This window comes from Lonchura striata, chromosome 7 (assembly GCF_050655825.1).
Source record: "Lonchura striata isolate lonStrDom1 chromosome 7, ASM5065582v1, whole genome shotgun sequence".
Classification (NCBI taxonomy): domain Eukaryota; kingdom Metazoa; phylum Chordata; class Aves; order Passeriformes; family Estrildidae; genus Lonchura; species Lonchura striata.
In genome coordinates, this window is record NC_140709.1 from 14,551,617 (window position 1) to 14,566,010 (window position 14,394).

The 14,394-nt window shown below is 36.1% G+C and overlaps 1 protein-coding gene across 3 annotated transcripts in view; it reads left to right on the forward strand.

Moving 5' to 3' along the window:
• XRCC5 (X-ray repair cross complementing 5) overlaps nucleotides 1-14,060 on the forward strand; it is a 49,911-nt gene extending 35,851 nt beyond the window's left edge. For all 3 annotated transcript variants that reach the window (XM_085584213.1, XM_021526169.3, XM_085584214.1), the window contains 5 exons: nucleotides 4,252-4,361; nucleotides 4,858-4,954; nucleotides 6,949-7,016; nucleotides 11,634-11,705; nucleotides 12,504-14,060. In XM_085584213.1, coding sequence (XP_085440339.1) covers nucleotides 4,252-4,361; nucleotides 4,858-4,954; nucleotides 6,949-7,016; nucleotides 11,634-11,705; nucleotides 12,504-12,518 — 362 coding nt within the window. In that variant the 3' untranslated portion in view covers nucleotides 12,519-14,060. The remainder of the gene's footprint in view (nucleotides 1-4,251; nucleotides 4,362-4,857; nucleotides 4,955-6,948; nucleotides 7,017-11,633; nucleotides 11,706-12,503) is intronic.
• Nucleotides 14,061-14,394: the final 334 nt, after the last annotated feature.

The window sequence follows — 14,394 nt, forward strand, 5'->3', positions numbered from 1 at the left end:
GATCTTGAAAAAGCTTTTTTAATTTACTGATTTTCAGCTGGGAGAGAAATCTGCATGTCCAGAGACAAATTGCACTAAGCTCTCATTTCTGTATTTATAGTAAATTAGTTAATATTTTTTCCTAACCATTTCTAGAAAAATATAGCTGAAAGAATCAGTAACTGCATATGAACAATGATGATATTTCATTGCAATATTTTCTGTAGAAATAAGTATAGTTAATTACCTTTCTGGAGCTAAGATAGTTTTCTAAAAAGCAAATACTTAATTCTTTGTTGGCGTGTTTTTGCAGTTTGCATTTTTATCTTACTGGATGTTTTTGTATATTTCAGAGACTATTCATGCTCTACTGCTAGGCAAGCCAAATGCAATGACTGGTTTGATGAAAATGATTCAGTCATTAGAAGGGTTTTTGCAAACCAAATACTTAAGTCTATAGAATCACTTTGAAGTTTTCTGTATAACTGCTTCACAGAGAAGATGAAGCCAGGTTTGTCTTTGAAGGGCACAGTGATTGGGTGAGACTCAAAGCTCTGAGTTGCAACAAACAGAATTTGAATTAGATGTTATAGGGGAAAAGATAATAAAGATCACACTTATGGGACTTAGACAGAAAAAGGGGCCCATGAGAACTTGGAGACTCCATTTTTGGAGCTACATGGAACTCAGGTCTCTGGGGCACTGAGGCACCTGTTCCACAGTGAACCCTGTTTTTAGCAGGGATTTTCGTTGTATGTCCTTCAGACATGCAGCCTCAATCATGCTAATCCATACTCACAGGTCATTTAGAGACACCATTTCAAAACTGAACAGCACCTCATAGGGTATTGGATTAGTTCAACAAACAACAGGTCTTGGTCTTAAAATTCTTATTTCTTAGCTTAAAGATGAAGGAGGCCCTTAAAAATTAGTACATTTTTCAGTTCAGAATTTCTTTCTTCTTTTCAGTTCTAGAAAGATGATACAGAGCAGTATTTTAAAATGAATTACCAGGTGATTTAACTGATTTGTCAGTGAATCACACTTTAAACACTGCCCATGAATACAAATCATTATCACCAGCAGCACGTAAATCAGAAGATTAACGGGAGTCTTTTGTCTAAAGGAAGAAATTTTTTTTAACCCGATTTTTTTTTTGGGGGGTGGGGGAATCTCCAAGGAATCAAGCCTGGATTGTAATAATAGACAGTTTTGGCTATTATTGTATAATCTGATTGGTATAGTAATCAAGACCAAGAGCTGAACTGAACAAACATGAAAATACAACTGCGCTTCTGTATTGTAGCTGTTCAGAGATAACAAGTGAATATAATTGTTCATGGCATATTTCACAAAAAATGACAGCAGTAGTGAATGTATTTTGGAGTAGCAAATGTATCTGAATGCCAGAGGGGAAGGGATTAAATTCTGCTAGAACTAAAAGATCTTCTATTCTGGGATTTTTTTCTGCAGTTCTCCAACCGTTAATAACTATATTTGTTATCTAACCAGTCAGGTACAATAGAAAAAGGAAAGAGGACATTAAAATTTCTTGGGATGTTCTGCAGAATGTGGTGGTTATTAGGAGTGCTGGAAATTCAGTTAATGCAAAATGTAGAAATCTGTTGTTCACTTTCTTAAGAGTGTGTGGAGTTAGGGAAGTTGGGAGAGAAGAAAAAAGTTGCAATTACAGAGGAATGGCCTGAATAGGCTGTCAGTTTGTAACTCAAGGGTCTACTCCTCAAAACCTCAATCCTGAGATTTGTCTGGGACATATCAGAGTTAATGCTTATCACAGCTTAGTTAAAAAGACATCTTTATGCAGAACATGCCTTGCTCCAAAAACAGGGACATTATTTTTTGCAGCATCCAGACCCAAAGATTCAGACTAATGAAAAGGCAGCAGGAAATCAATGAAGTTCTCAGATTAGAAGTGTAAAGGAACAGCAACCACTTCAAGAATTTCCTGATATAATCCTTATCTACTCTCTTTAACATTACTTTTGGCCCCCTGAAGTAATTTGGTAGTCTAATCAGAACATAGGAATTTTTGTCTATTTTAGATTGATCCATCATTGGTCTATCATTTAAGGGAAACCCAATGAACAGAACCAACTTTTTAGCCAAGCAACTTCAGGATATTAGAGGAATGTGACTTTAATACTGTTGCCATGTTACCTGTTTGCTGCCTATATTATGGACTCTCAGTGCCTGGTAAAACCTTGCAGGTTTCATTTGGTTCCTTACCACAGATTTCAAAAGGAGGCATCTCATAGTCAGTAGCAAGAAAGTATTTTCTTCTGATGGCTGCCAGGGCAATAAATGGAAAGGGATTTAAAAAAAATTAAATGCAAAAGAAGTAGTAGAGTGTCAGATAATTTCAAACAGTATGCTGGAATCTTTCTGACAATAAAGATTTTTATTGCACCCTTATAGTGCCTGGGGTTTTAATTTAACACATCAATGAGAAGGCAGTGTTTAAAAAAACACCACCACCACTGAAAACACCAGCAGGACTTGCTTTTATTAGTGCAATTCATAAGAAATTAGAACATTTAATGAGAAAATCATTAACCATGAAAAAAATGGACTGACTTAACTTGGGAAGCTTAAGTAGTTAGACTTCAATTTAGCTTGTCAGCTACTGGTGAAATAAATAGAGAGTGAACTGATTACCTCTGGCACAGCAGGCACTTCAGCACACTTTGTGCTGTCGCTGCCGTTGGGCAGAACCATTATCGGCCTCCTTTTCTAGAAACTATCAAAACCTAGTGAGGGAATACCAAACATGCCTTGTTTCACACTATGCAGAGATATTGTCCATCAGATTAAGTTCAATTAGGCATTTTATAGAAAATTATGTAACAGCTGGTGCTGTGCATGCTCACAGTGAGCAGAGAGGAACACAGTACTTAAACAATGTCTTCTTCTTGGTGTGTTTACTTTTTGTTTCTTCCACCAGTCTGGCAGGTGCTTTTCTTTGTTGATGCTTCTTGAAGTGATGTCTATGCCCATTTAACATCTGGAGCTGGGAAGTGCTATAGGTCGGGGAAAGGTTCTGCTAATCCACTGACTGGTCTTTAACAGTACAAGAACAGGACAGGCAGGTGCTGTGACTTGGTCAGAAAGCTTTTCTGAATCTTTTTCTTCAGTGGCAACAACACTGTTAATCTCCCTTGACAGGCATCCTCTTTTAAGAATTGTAACAGACATTTTTCAAGTTGTCAAAACTTAAATCAGCCTTTGGTAAAGGGGTTAACTGCTGATGTATGTTTCAAAAGATCGTGTTTTATTGTTTGTTCTTAACCCAAGTCTTGACTCTTGTTTTGAGAGAGGCAGAGCACTATCAACTCCCTATTCATTCTTTTCACAATGCTTCTGAATTTATAGATCACTGTTGTATCCTCCTTACACTTGTTTTTTCCCTGGCTGAGGTGTTTGCCAGAAGGTAAAATTGGACAGTTTCTTAACTGTAAGTAAACAGGAAGAGAAAGTAAATTACTAAAATTCAGCAGAAATTAGTTTGGATTTGCAGAGCTCTTGGGTGACATTTTCTCTTGTCTATTTGCAGTGGTTTACAGCTACCTACCTTTTAGGAGCTCAACAGTAAGGGTAAAACTGCTGTTCACCTTCTTGTTGGTACAGGTCTCACTGTTTACTTCTGATTCTTCCTGTCAGGCATGCACACTTTATAATCTATAATCACAAACCTCTTTGCTGTGATGAAAAATTATCAAACTACCTGTGCAAGAGACGAGACATACTCTGATGTCAATAGCAGCAAGGTCTTTTAACTGCAGTCACCCTACACATGTCCATTTGATGTTATTATGCTTTTCTCTTAAATTTAATGCTTTTATTGAAATACACATTGACTATTGAAATACAATTGAAAATTGATTGCAAAGGATGTATAGGGGATATGCTTGTGTTGTAAAACATTAACCTCCCTAAGCTTTAGGATCCCAAATTTTTATCAAACAAGTTAGGCCACTGCTTTTTTTTCCTTGGCTTTCAGGGAAAATTATGCTTTGGACATGCTTGAGGTTCTTCCTAGTCTGTCTGGCTTTTCCAGAGAGGCTGAAATTATTGTCACTAACTTATATAACAATTACCAGCTTGCATAGCTTGAGGCAGTGCGGATATGATTAAATACTTAGATGCCTGTGGAATAGAAAAAGAGAGATATAAAAGAAAAGTTGGATTTTTTTTTTTCCTTGAAAGTGTTCATTCTTTTATTTATTTATCAGTTGATTTCTCCTTGTCTTCCAGTGAGTCAGCAGTTGATAAACCGCATTGATCAGTTCTTGGAAAATAAAGGTTCACAGTACTACATGAAAGGGATCAACTGTATCAGAGTTTTTAGAGAGGAGGCCATGAAGGTAATGTTAATGTGTGAATACTCTGACCTCTTTCAAATTAAAGGCATGATGGACCTATTTGCTTGATAATCTATTGCTGCAGCAAAAATAATTTAACTTTAAATATGTTTCAAATTTTAGAAATAGAGTTACATTTATGGGGGCTTTTATTGTTACTGGAATGAGGACTAGCCTCTCTGGTGTTACTTGCTGTTGTTTTTGTTTAAACATAAAACAGAAGGCCTATGACCTGATGCTTGTGCTAATTAAAAGTACAATCCTACAATTTTCTTCTTCAACAGAGCTAGTTACAAGAAAGTCTTTCTCACATTCTGAGGGGTGCTTTTTGTGGCTCACCTTTCCTTAGAACTCACAATATTGATAGAAAAAAAACCCCAAATTCTGTAGAGACTTTTGTGTTCACCATGCTAAATTACTTCATGAAGAATTAAGCTTGCATTGCTCTTTAGTAGTTCTAATATTTCTTGCTTACATTTGCTGTTACATTTTTTTTCAGCTGTCCAAGGTGCAGTGCTTTAATGATTTTCTGCAGGCCTTGAAAGCAAAGTTGGAAGATAAAGCCGTATCTGATTTCTGGGAGATCATGGTACAAGGTAGGATGGCATTTAATAAAAACTAGAAATTTCTATTTGTATTGCATTTATCTACTAAGTAAGAAAGCTTTGTTAGCAGTGGGACAGTTAAACTAACCCCACTGCAGCATTTTGATATGCTTCATTCCTGCAGCCTATTTAAAAAAAAAAAAAAACAAAAAACCAAAAAAAACTTTCATGTTGCAACTTCCTTTCCTTTTCTGCACTGATAGTTTCATATCAGCATTATTCATAATGCACTGCCAAGTCTTGTTGAAATGGTAAATTAATTGTGGAAGAAGAGACAAACTAAATGTTATGGGGTAAGGAGAAGAAGACACAATTTCAGAATAAATGGAAAAAACTCATGCAGTAGAGCTATAAAAAGATTCTTGTCGTCTGAGCTTCCAAAAAGTCATAGATAGCGTTGAAATGTGTCACTGATCATTTTGTATTTAAGCAATAGGAGAAGAACAGAATATGTGGTAATATGACACCTACCTATGATTAAACTGGGAGATACAAGGCAGTGCTATTCTAAAAGACATTCAGAGACTACACAAGTGATAAATAAAGGAACATTTTCACAAATAGAAAATGTAGTGGACTAAAAAAAAAATCTACATCATACTCTTGTTTTTAATTGGAACCAATGCTAAGAAAATCTGTTAAATGCCCAGCTGTATCTCTGAAGGGTGCATGCTATAAAATTAATTGCTATGATTTTGTGTAGTACCATTCAAACTGATGAATTCCAGACATGCTGTAATGTCTACTTCATCCAGCTTTGAATTACAGGATGGGAATTTGTTTAGCAGTGTAAAAAAAACAGCACAGGACAACACTGACAAGAACATTATATTCAGTAGTGCTGTAGGGGACCTTATCTGTATAAATTTGGAGAAAGAAACCAATAAACTTTGAAAGTAGCAAACTTGAATCTTTCAAAGCCATGAATAATTTTTAGTTGGTATAACTCAGAGTTTTTGACAAACTGGAGTATGGTTTTGAGGAAAAAATCAACCAAACAAAGAAATACAAGGAAAGATGATATTTTCATGCAGCATAGATTATCTTCCTTTGAGAACATGGTGAAATGAAATCTTGATGCTTAATGCATAATCTGGCTGTTCTCAGTAGGAAGATGAAATTGCTTTTTACTTGCTGCTAACAAGAGCAGGAGTTGTTTTCTCTCATTCTTGCCATGTGACCCATCCCCTCTTTTCACCAAGTGTGATGTGCATTGGAGTTTGTCATGAGTGACTGCCATCACCAAAAGAAGATGGATGTAAGTTAATGAGTTAATGGCTCAGAAGAAAGGCAGATCTTTGTTTCATGAAACCCTGCCATGTGGCTCTGTGGGCACAAGGAGGTGATTCTACACTTACACTGCTGCTGAAATTTCTATGAATCTCCTGTTTGCTCTCACACCCACAGCTGCTTATTTGGGCACAAGCATTTGTATGGCTAAGTGATGAACTGGACTGGAAAAAATTGGGGTCAAAATAAATGGAGATTTTTTTGAAGTTTTTTTTTGGCGGGGGTAGTGCTGCTGGTACAACCAAGGAGTAAAGTGTGGCAGGACCAGCAGTTTGATAGTCAGACTGGGTAATTACAGCACAAGTGTCTGAATTTTAGGAGTTAATTTTTGCTGAGGACCTAAGAGCATGCTGTGAATGACTAAAAGTGTAATTTTTTAATAGATTTTCAGCATTTCATCTGTGATCTATGATTTCAGTGTCTCATTAGTTTGATTGTCACAATATTAGCAGTTTTCTAAATGGATACTTCCGCAAGCTTATGAATATGCTCATTAATTTATTTTTATATCATATTTTATATCATAGTTGACTCATTTATGCAAGTCACATTTTCCTTTGAGTGATACTCTTTTATGCTGGTGATGATGACACATCCAGAAGTTGGAATGTGAAACATTTTTTTCACTTCTAACATTAGGTGAATTTTTGGGAAGCCTTCTAATGATATTTTTATGACTTTTTTTTTTTTTTCAGAAAGAATTTCTTTGATCACTAAAGATGAAGCAGAAGGAAGTTTGGTGACGGGTGAAGAGGCTGAGAAGGTATCATTTTTTTTCATGAGCATCTGTTTGTATAGAGCCCTTGCTGTGGAATTGAATAAGATCCATATGAAGAATTAAGAATGTTCATTTGCCACACAATTGAAACTTCTGCATTTCAGAGCAAAAATACCTTAGCATGTACTACTACAATGTTTTACTCTAACTGGTCTTTTAAAAGTAGCATGTATTGAAATTATCTGAAAATATCCTCTACAAAGAATAGGAACTTCAGCAACTCAGTGTAGTGGAACAGCAGAGAGCTATTTACATATGTAAGATCACTATTTGAACTTCACAGAAAGAAATATGTTTGCACTGGTAGCACCAGTCCAAAAATCCGATACTTTTTTTTAATGGTTTTATGAACTCCAGCAATTCAAGTTGTTGAGGCTAATTTTCACCATACATGCAGTGATAGCAATATTTTCACTTCATGCAGCTCTTGTGGATTGGTGGACATAATATGTGATGCTGGGGGTATTATTGGTGACCATATTAGATCCTTTTGGAAATGGGAGTTTTGGACTGTTTACAGGTATACTTTCTACAGACATGTAGCATTTTAGTAACTACAGTAATGAATGAAGGATGTCCCAGTTACAAAGGACTGAATTGTAACAGGCAGAATGGTGCCTTCTCTTTGGAAGGAAGCAGAATTCAGAGCTGCTGTCAAAACTTAGGTTTGTGTGGAGAGGATAAGATGGATGTTTTTGTATCAGGCTGCTAGTTTAGGAAAAAGGTCCTTGTATCACAGACCCCCCAAAGGTAAAACTGTGTCTAAAATCACCATTTTGCAGAGAAGTAGCTTTTATAAAAATGGCACATTGATTTTTGCTACTTCCAGGCCTTCCATAAGCAATAGCCAGAAGTGGGTAAAAGTAGGTTCTCTATGATTTAGTTAATGAGTAGAAAGAATCTGTATTTTAGAAACTGCTTTTTTCATCTGTAACAATTTACCTCTAGGTGAAGAAGTCACAGAAGTGTTATGAAAATGAAAAGCTAACAAACCAGGAGTCCAGAAAGCTGAGCACATGTGCAGGATACAAATGACAGAGTATGCTGATTTTTCTAGACATGAAGGACCTTCTGGCTGTTTATCATTACACATAAATGTATAGAGCAACTTTTCCCCCAGTGGTGGTTTTAAAGAGCATCAGTCTTTTTTATCTACTTCAAGTGCTATGAATTGGAAACTTCCTGAGACAATATTGTTCTTGAGAACTGTACTTTCTAGTCTGAAATTACCACTGATGCTCAAAAAATGTTCTAATGCTGTGTGAAATAGCTACTGTTCCTTAAGGAAATTTCTAGTAACCACGAAGACCTTGCAGCTTACCATTGTCTTCACTGTGAGCTTGTGGTGGTTAAATAATACTATGCCTGCATAGGAATGCAGCACAAATGATAGAGTATGGACTGTATTCACAGCTGCCAGGCTAAGCTGGAGAAAGCATTTGCAGGCTGGCTGCAAATTTACACTTCTGTTTGCCATCATCCTGCAATCATCATATATACTGCAATATAGGAAACTATTTTGTGACTGAAGGTCATTTTATGATTGATCTTTTGGTCATACGGTAGCTGTATCTTCCCATTAAATTGGAGGAATACAAGATACTGCATGAAATCAGTTTTGCAGCAGAGTTCTCTAATATGACAGTTACTTTAACTTCCAGACTAATTGGATTGCATCTCTTTGCTATTCACTAGATAACCATCTCCCCACACACTGTCCAAATCCAAACCCAGAACCCTAATTCCCATTGTCTGTTAAGTCATATGACATTTTCATTAAGAAACTGCAAGACTGTGTATTCTTGGAGTAAGATCTGCAGGGATAGAAAATTTTATCTTGATATTGTGGGGCTGGTATAAAATCTAGTCCTTTTTGGTCCAATTAAACCCTGCCACAGTTTTCCTGTTTAATACAAAGCCAGCATTTTCCTAGATCTACAGCAGATTGCAGAAGTGCTTAATTTGTTTTCTGAAAGCAATGCTCTTCACTTAAGGGTTATATTGGATTTTTTCAAAATTCCCTACAGAGAAATATACAAGTTTCCTTCACCTCTGTAGAGGTTATGTGCAAGCCTGTAGGTCATGGGGTTGTCTGTCAGTGTTGTCCTTTGTGACACAAAAGCCTTTTCTTTTACATGCAGTTTACTAGCTGCTAGTAGTTTCAAGACTGTTTTGTCTGTAAGATTACAGATTATATAGGGTCGCTGTTTGCAGGAAAAAGGAAGACGTACCAGGCTGCTTATTAGACAGGTCAAACTTTCCTTTTTCTTTTTGCTTGAGGTAGGTTATGCATGCATATTTTCCTATCACTGAGAATTTTTTTCCCCCCCTGTAATAGTGGAGATGCTCTTTTTAGAGCATGAGGAAGGTAGGTTAAAAGAGCAGGAATGTCAAATGCTTTTTCTGGTTGCTTTGGGGAAGATAATGGATTTCAGCACAGCTATTATATGTAATTTGCTTTTGCATAAATGTAAAACAGGTTTTCAGGGAAAAAACCCAACTTTAGATGTTCAGCATTTGATGGAAACTTCAGGTTTCAATTTGCTGCAAATCTTCATTTTACATTTCTCTAGCTTTTAGTTTCCTTTGCATAATTTACCATGAGAAAGCTGATTGTAAAAATTTTGATAAATGTGCTACTTCCAGAAATACCAATTGACTCTTAATTAAATGTGAAAAAAGGAAATTTGATCTGGCACAAAAAGCCTTTCAGAGCTGACAAATGTCATTAGCTTTTAGTTTCATAGTATGTGCTTTATATTACTACTAGATTAAGAACTCTTCCAACAAAAAAAGATAAACAGACGTACAGCATCTTGAAAATCCAATTCCTTCTGTCACATTCCCTGCCTTTTCTTCTTTTTCAGCTTCAGAATCTCTACAATAAGTTAAACTCAGCATGTTAGAACATGAATGTTGTCTGTGGAGTGAGATTTCTATATTTCTCTTGGTTGTTGCTGCTTAGGATGTAGGAAAGGTCTGACCTTTGGTCACTGAGACAATGAGGCAGAGGTTGCCTGTATCCTCTGTCTTTGGGTGTTACCCAAACATGATGTATTTGCTTTTCATCCTGGAGGATGCAACAAGAAAGTCAGAGTTTTACCCCATGCCTAAAGCTGTCACTGGGATTCTAGAGAAGGATCAGAATATTTTATTTATTTAAAATAATGCTTAAGCTTTTTACACTACAAATGTATGGTCTCAGAGATTGGTGATATTAATAAGAATCCCATGACCTCTTACACAACCTCTCTGGCTGATACAGTCAAAGTCCCCAGCTGAATAGAAACTCCCTTTTAGGAGCACAAAAGAGTTATCTAAGCAGGTATTTATTTGATGTGGCTATTTTCTACTTAGCTGTTCTCTTTCATCATCTGGAGTTATAGTGAAGTTGTTTCTAAATTAAGGATGACAGGACTTCAAGTCTGGGCTTTTCCTTGTTAGCTTCATACCGATGTTTTCTTGGGGGGCAGGGTTGTTTCTAGCTCTGAATACTTGTTCTAGTGTGTTTTAATAATAATAATAAAAAAGACTTAATATTAAGGATATTGGTGAAAAGGTAGTAACGAGGATTTGTAGACAACTGGATTTTTTTAAAGTAAGAGTTAAGTATTGCCATTTTTTCCCTACCATTTTAATGTTTTGGGTTTTTTTTAGGCTAAGAGAAAAATCTGTGAAGTAATTTGGAGGTGGTTGTACTCCAGATATTGTCTGTATGTTTGATTTCAGTTTTTGTAGTATCTGAGCAACTTACCTTTCTCTTCTGTTTATGAATGTCGTGCTTTAAGTGAAGTGCATATGGCGAGTTGTATCAGCAGCTACGGCAATGTAATTTTGCATAATGAATTTTCCATTTTTAAGACTGGCATTCTGACCATCTTTCATCTTAAGAGAGTTTTTTAAAATTAATATCTTTGTTCATTTGGTGAATGCTAATTGAATTAAATGGGGAAGCTTAAAAATTCAACACAGAACTAGAATGCTATGTGTAGGAAATATCTCAAAGAAGCCATTGGTCACCCTTGTATATGTACTCATATCATTGGGGGTATTTTGTTATCACTGAGCATTTTGTAGCTACACACAATATTTTTTAAGATCATAAACCTGGTCAAACTGAACTGGATAAAATTTTCATCTAATCCAGAATCCCATCTGACAGTGGACAAAAAGGGATGGGTAGAGAAAAATGTATAGTCCCAGGCTGCAGCCAGTGATGTCTCAAAAACTTTTTGTGCCTCAGGTTGTTTCTGTGGACATAGTAGACTTAAAATGATTTCTCTTCTATGCATCTTTCTTATCCCCCCTTAGTCTAGGGAATAATATTTGCAGCATCCTTATTACAGGGTGCAGCCTCACAATGTGTTGTCTCAAGAACCATATCCTTATGTCTGGTTTTTGACACAAAATCCTTTAAAAGCAAATCTTACAAAGTTTTTTGTAGTTTAATATGGTTTTGGAGGGTGGAAACCAGAAAATACTTCCTTCCTGATTTTTAATATCAGGTGACTTTGTTTTGATATACAGAGGAGACATTCTGTTAATTTAACATTAAAGGCTCTCAGTTTTGTCAGTATCACATAAATACTTTTTTTTTTTTAGTTCTTGGCTCCAAAAGAACAGAAAAATGAAACTCTGCCTCCTACAGATGAAGGTGGTGATGTTGATGATCTGGTGAGTACCATAAAGATATGGTGTGGCTTTAGAATTAAGGTCTAAGTGCAAGGTGCAATGAGAAAGCCAAATGCTTCTTAAAGCAGTAGATATTAGAGTGCATGGCTTAGAAAACACCGAAGGAATTGAATCAGAAGAGCCACATGAAATTACTTACTTGCTGTTGTTAAACTTATCCAGGTGTATAATTTCATGATGGCAAATACTATGTGATATAGTAACATAGGTGTTTACAGGGGCAAAATGTGGCTTCTAATATGCTTCAAAATAGCCAGTGAGCCACTCATTTAACAGTGGATTGTTATAATTTACTATAACAGCATTTTAAAAGGTTTGTAGATCTTGAACAGCTAGTTATGTGGGTTGAAATCTCAAAAACATTTTTAAAAAGATGTTTTGATTTTTTGAATTAAACTTCTCTATGTAGGCTTGCTGAAATTCAAGGATACCAGGTTTTTTAATAAATATTTTAGCCATCTTTTACAGGCTGACTCATTACAAATCTGTCTCCAAGGCTCAAGCTGATGGTGTAGATGGTTTTAAAGAAGCTTTGATAACAGACAGATTGCTACATTTGGACTGTAATTTTAAAAATCTATAAATTGCACGGATGATTATGTGAAGATGAGATTTTTAGGATTGTTTTTGGACTTTATAGAAGATTAGTACCGAATTTTGTGCAATCTATTTATGTTACATGATAAGGATTTCCAAATTTGCTTGGTTTTCTCAGCACTGAACACATGTAAGAAATAACTTCAATGCTGCTTCTTTCAAATCTGTTTCTTCTCTTTGTAGCTGGACATGATGTGACCAGTGATATATGGTGACTATAGAAGCAAAGTTTGGAAGAGATGTCTCTGTGAAATGGGACACAAAAAAAGATGCTAATGAGAAGACAGTGCATCCATCTTTATTTTCTTAAATGAGAACAGAAATCCCAGAAACGTTTCCAGCTGGTATAAATGTCATCTGACTTTCAAAACTAGAACAGAAGATTGAAATTGTCTGAAATATTTGGGAAGTAATGATACCTTTAAGGCATCTTTTTTTTCCCCTTGTCTTTAGAACTGAATTTAGCTTGTCCTTTGTATTAGCTGAACACTTCTAAATTTAATGAGAATTGCTCTGATGCCTGAAACTCTTGTTGCATTGCCTGGGAAGGAAGACACAAATGTCACAGCAAAGTTACCAGGTAATACTGAATATTTAGTGGAGGTAACCCTATAGGTTTATTGTTACAGAAGGGGAAAAGTCTTATTTTCATGTTTTTAAAAAAATGAACCAACCAACTCAAATAAACAAGAAACAAGAGAGAGCAAAATAAAACCCAACAAAGCACCATGAAAACCACCACAGAAGCTTGTGGGAGAAAATTCTAGGCCAGGGACTCACACGTTAATAGTTTGAAATACACAACAGAATCTAAAGCACACAGCAGGGCGTGCTGATTTTGCACCAGGTGTGCTGATTTTGCCACACTGACCCCAGATCAGTAATTATGGTCATCTCTGTACTACAGGTTCTCTCTTGTCAGCTCAGCAGCAGCCCAAGGTCCCTGTCCCTTTCTGTTACACATTTTCATGTTTCATATGCTGGGATTTTTGATTTTTTTAGACATCTAACTAGTAGGGTTACTGTAGATGCTCCTGGTACTAAAAGGAGAATGACGCAGTTCTGTGTCCATTCCATACACTGCTGAGAACTGCTAACCCAGAGCAGAAGAATCCCTCAAAGCTGTACACTGACACCTGTGATAGATACGTGATAATAGTTAATACTGGTAACCAGGATGGAGCAATGTCTTCACAGAGCAATCCAAACTAGTCAAATACTGCTTAGAAAGAGAGTCTGATTACAGAGCTGAAGAGACAGTAATGACACCTTCACATATGCTTGTTGGTTCTAACCAGATTCATTCCTTTAAAAGCTGTTGTTTCATTATTATAAATATATAAATATACTGTGCAAAATGGTATTAAGATCACAAAAAAAGGAAAAATCATGATCTGTAGTTGCAAAATGTTGTGGAATATTTGCTCTTTATACTGGCCAACAGCTCCTGTGTGGGAAATAGCAATTGCTTTTTGCCCCTACTTCCTTACGCAGCAACCTACTCTCTCCTGTCTTACGTCCTATCCTGACTGAGTTGAAAGCATTTTTCAAATGCAGATGGCAGGGAGCAAGTGATTTTTGCAGACCTTTATAGCTTTTGTATCACCAGAAGATATTTTTCTCAACTGTAAATAAGGATTATTTGATCAGTGTTTTAAAGGCCAATATATGGAGTATACTGGCTGGGGGTTTCTTTTACACTTTTTTTTTTTTTGTTTAATAAAAATATTTTAAAGGTCAGGTTTTGTCTTCAGAGCCTTGTTTGCTGAAATCGGGTGACTACTTATGCAGTGCCTAAAGGAAACTATCAAAAGCCCCTCTTCTGGGCCTACAGTGCAAACATTGAATATCAAAATCCCTTCATAGAACCAGAGTATACTTATTCTATTCTTTATGAACTCTAAACTTTGCAACACCCCAGTATAGTAGTTTTTACTATATTGTAGAGATGATGAGAACATCTTGGGTCAAGACCACACAGAATATAGAACCTGGTGAGCAGAATATGGAGTTACTTTGTTTCTTTTGATTTAGTTGACCACCTTTCTAGAATGTATTGCTTCTATCTAGGAAT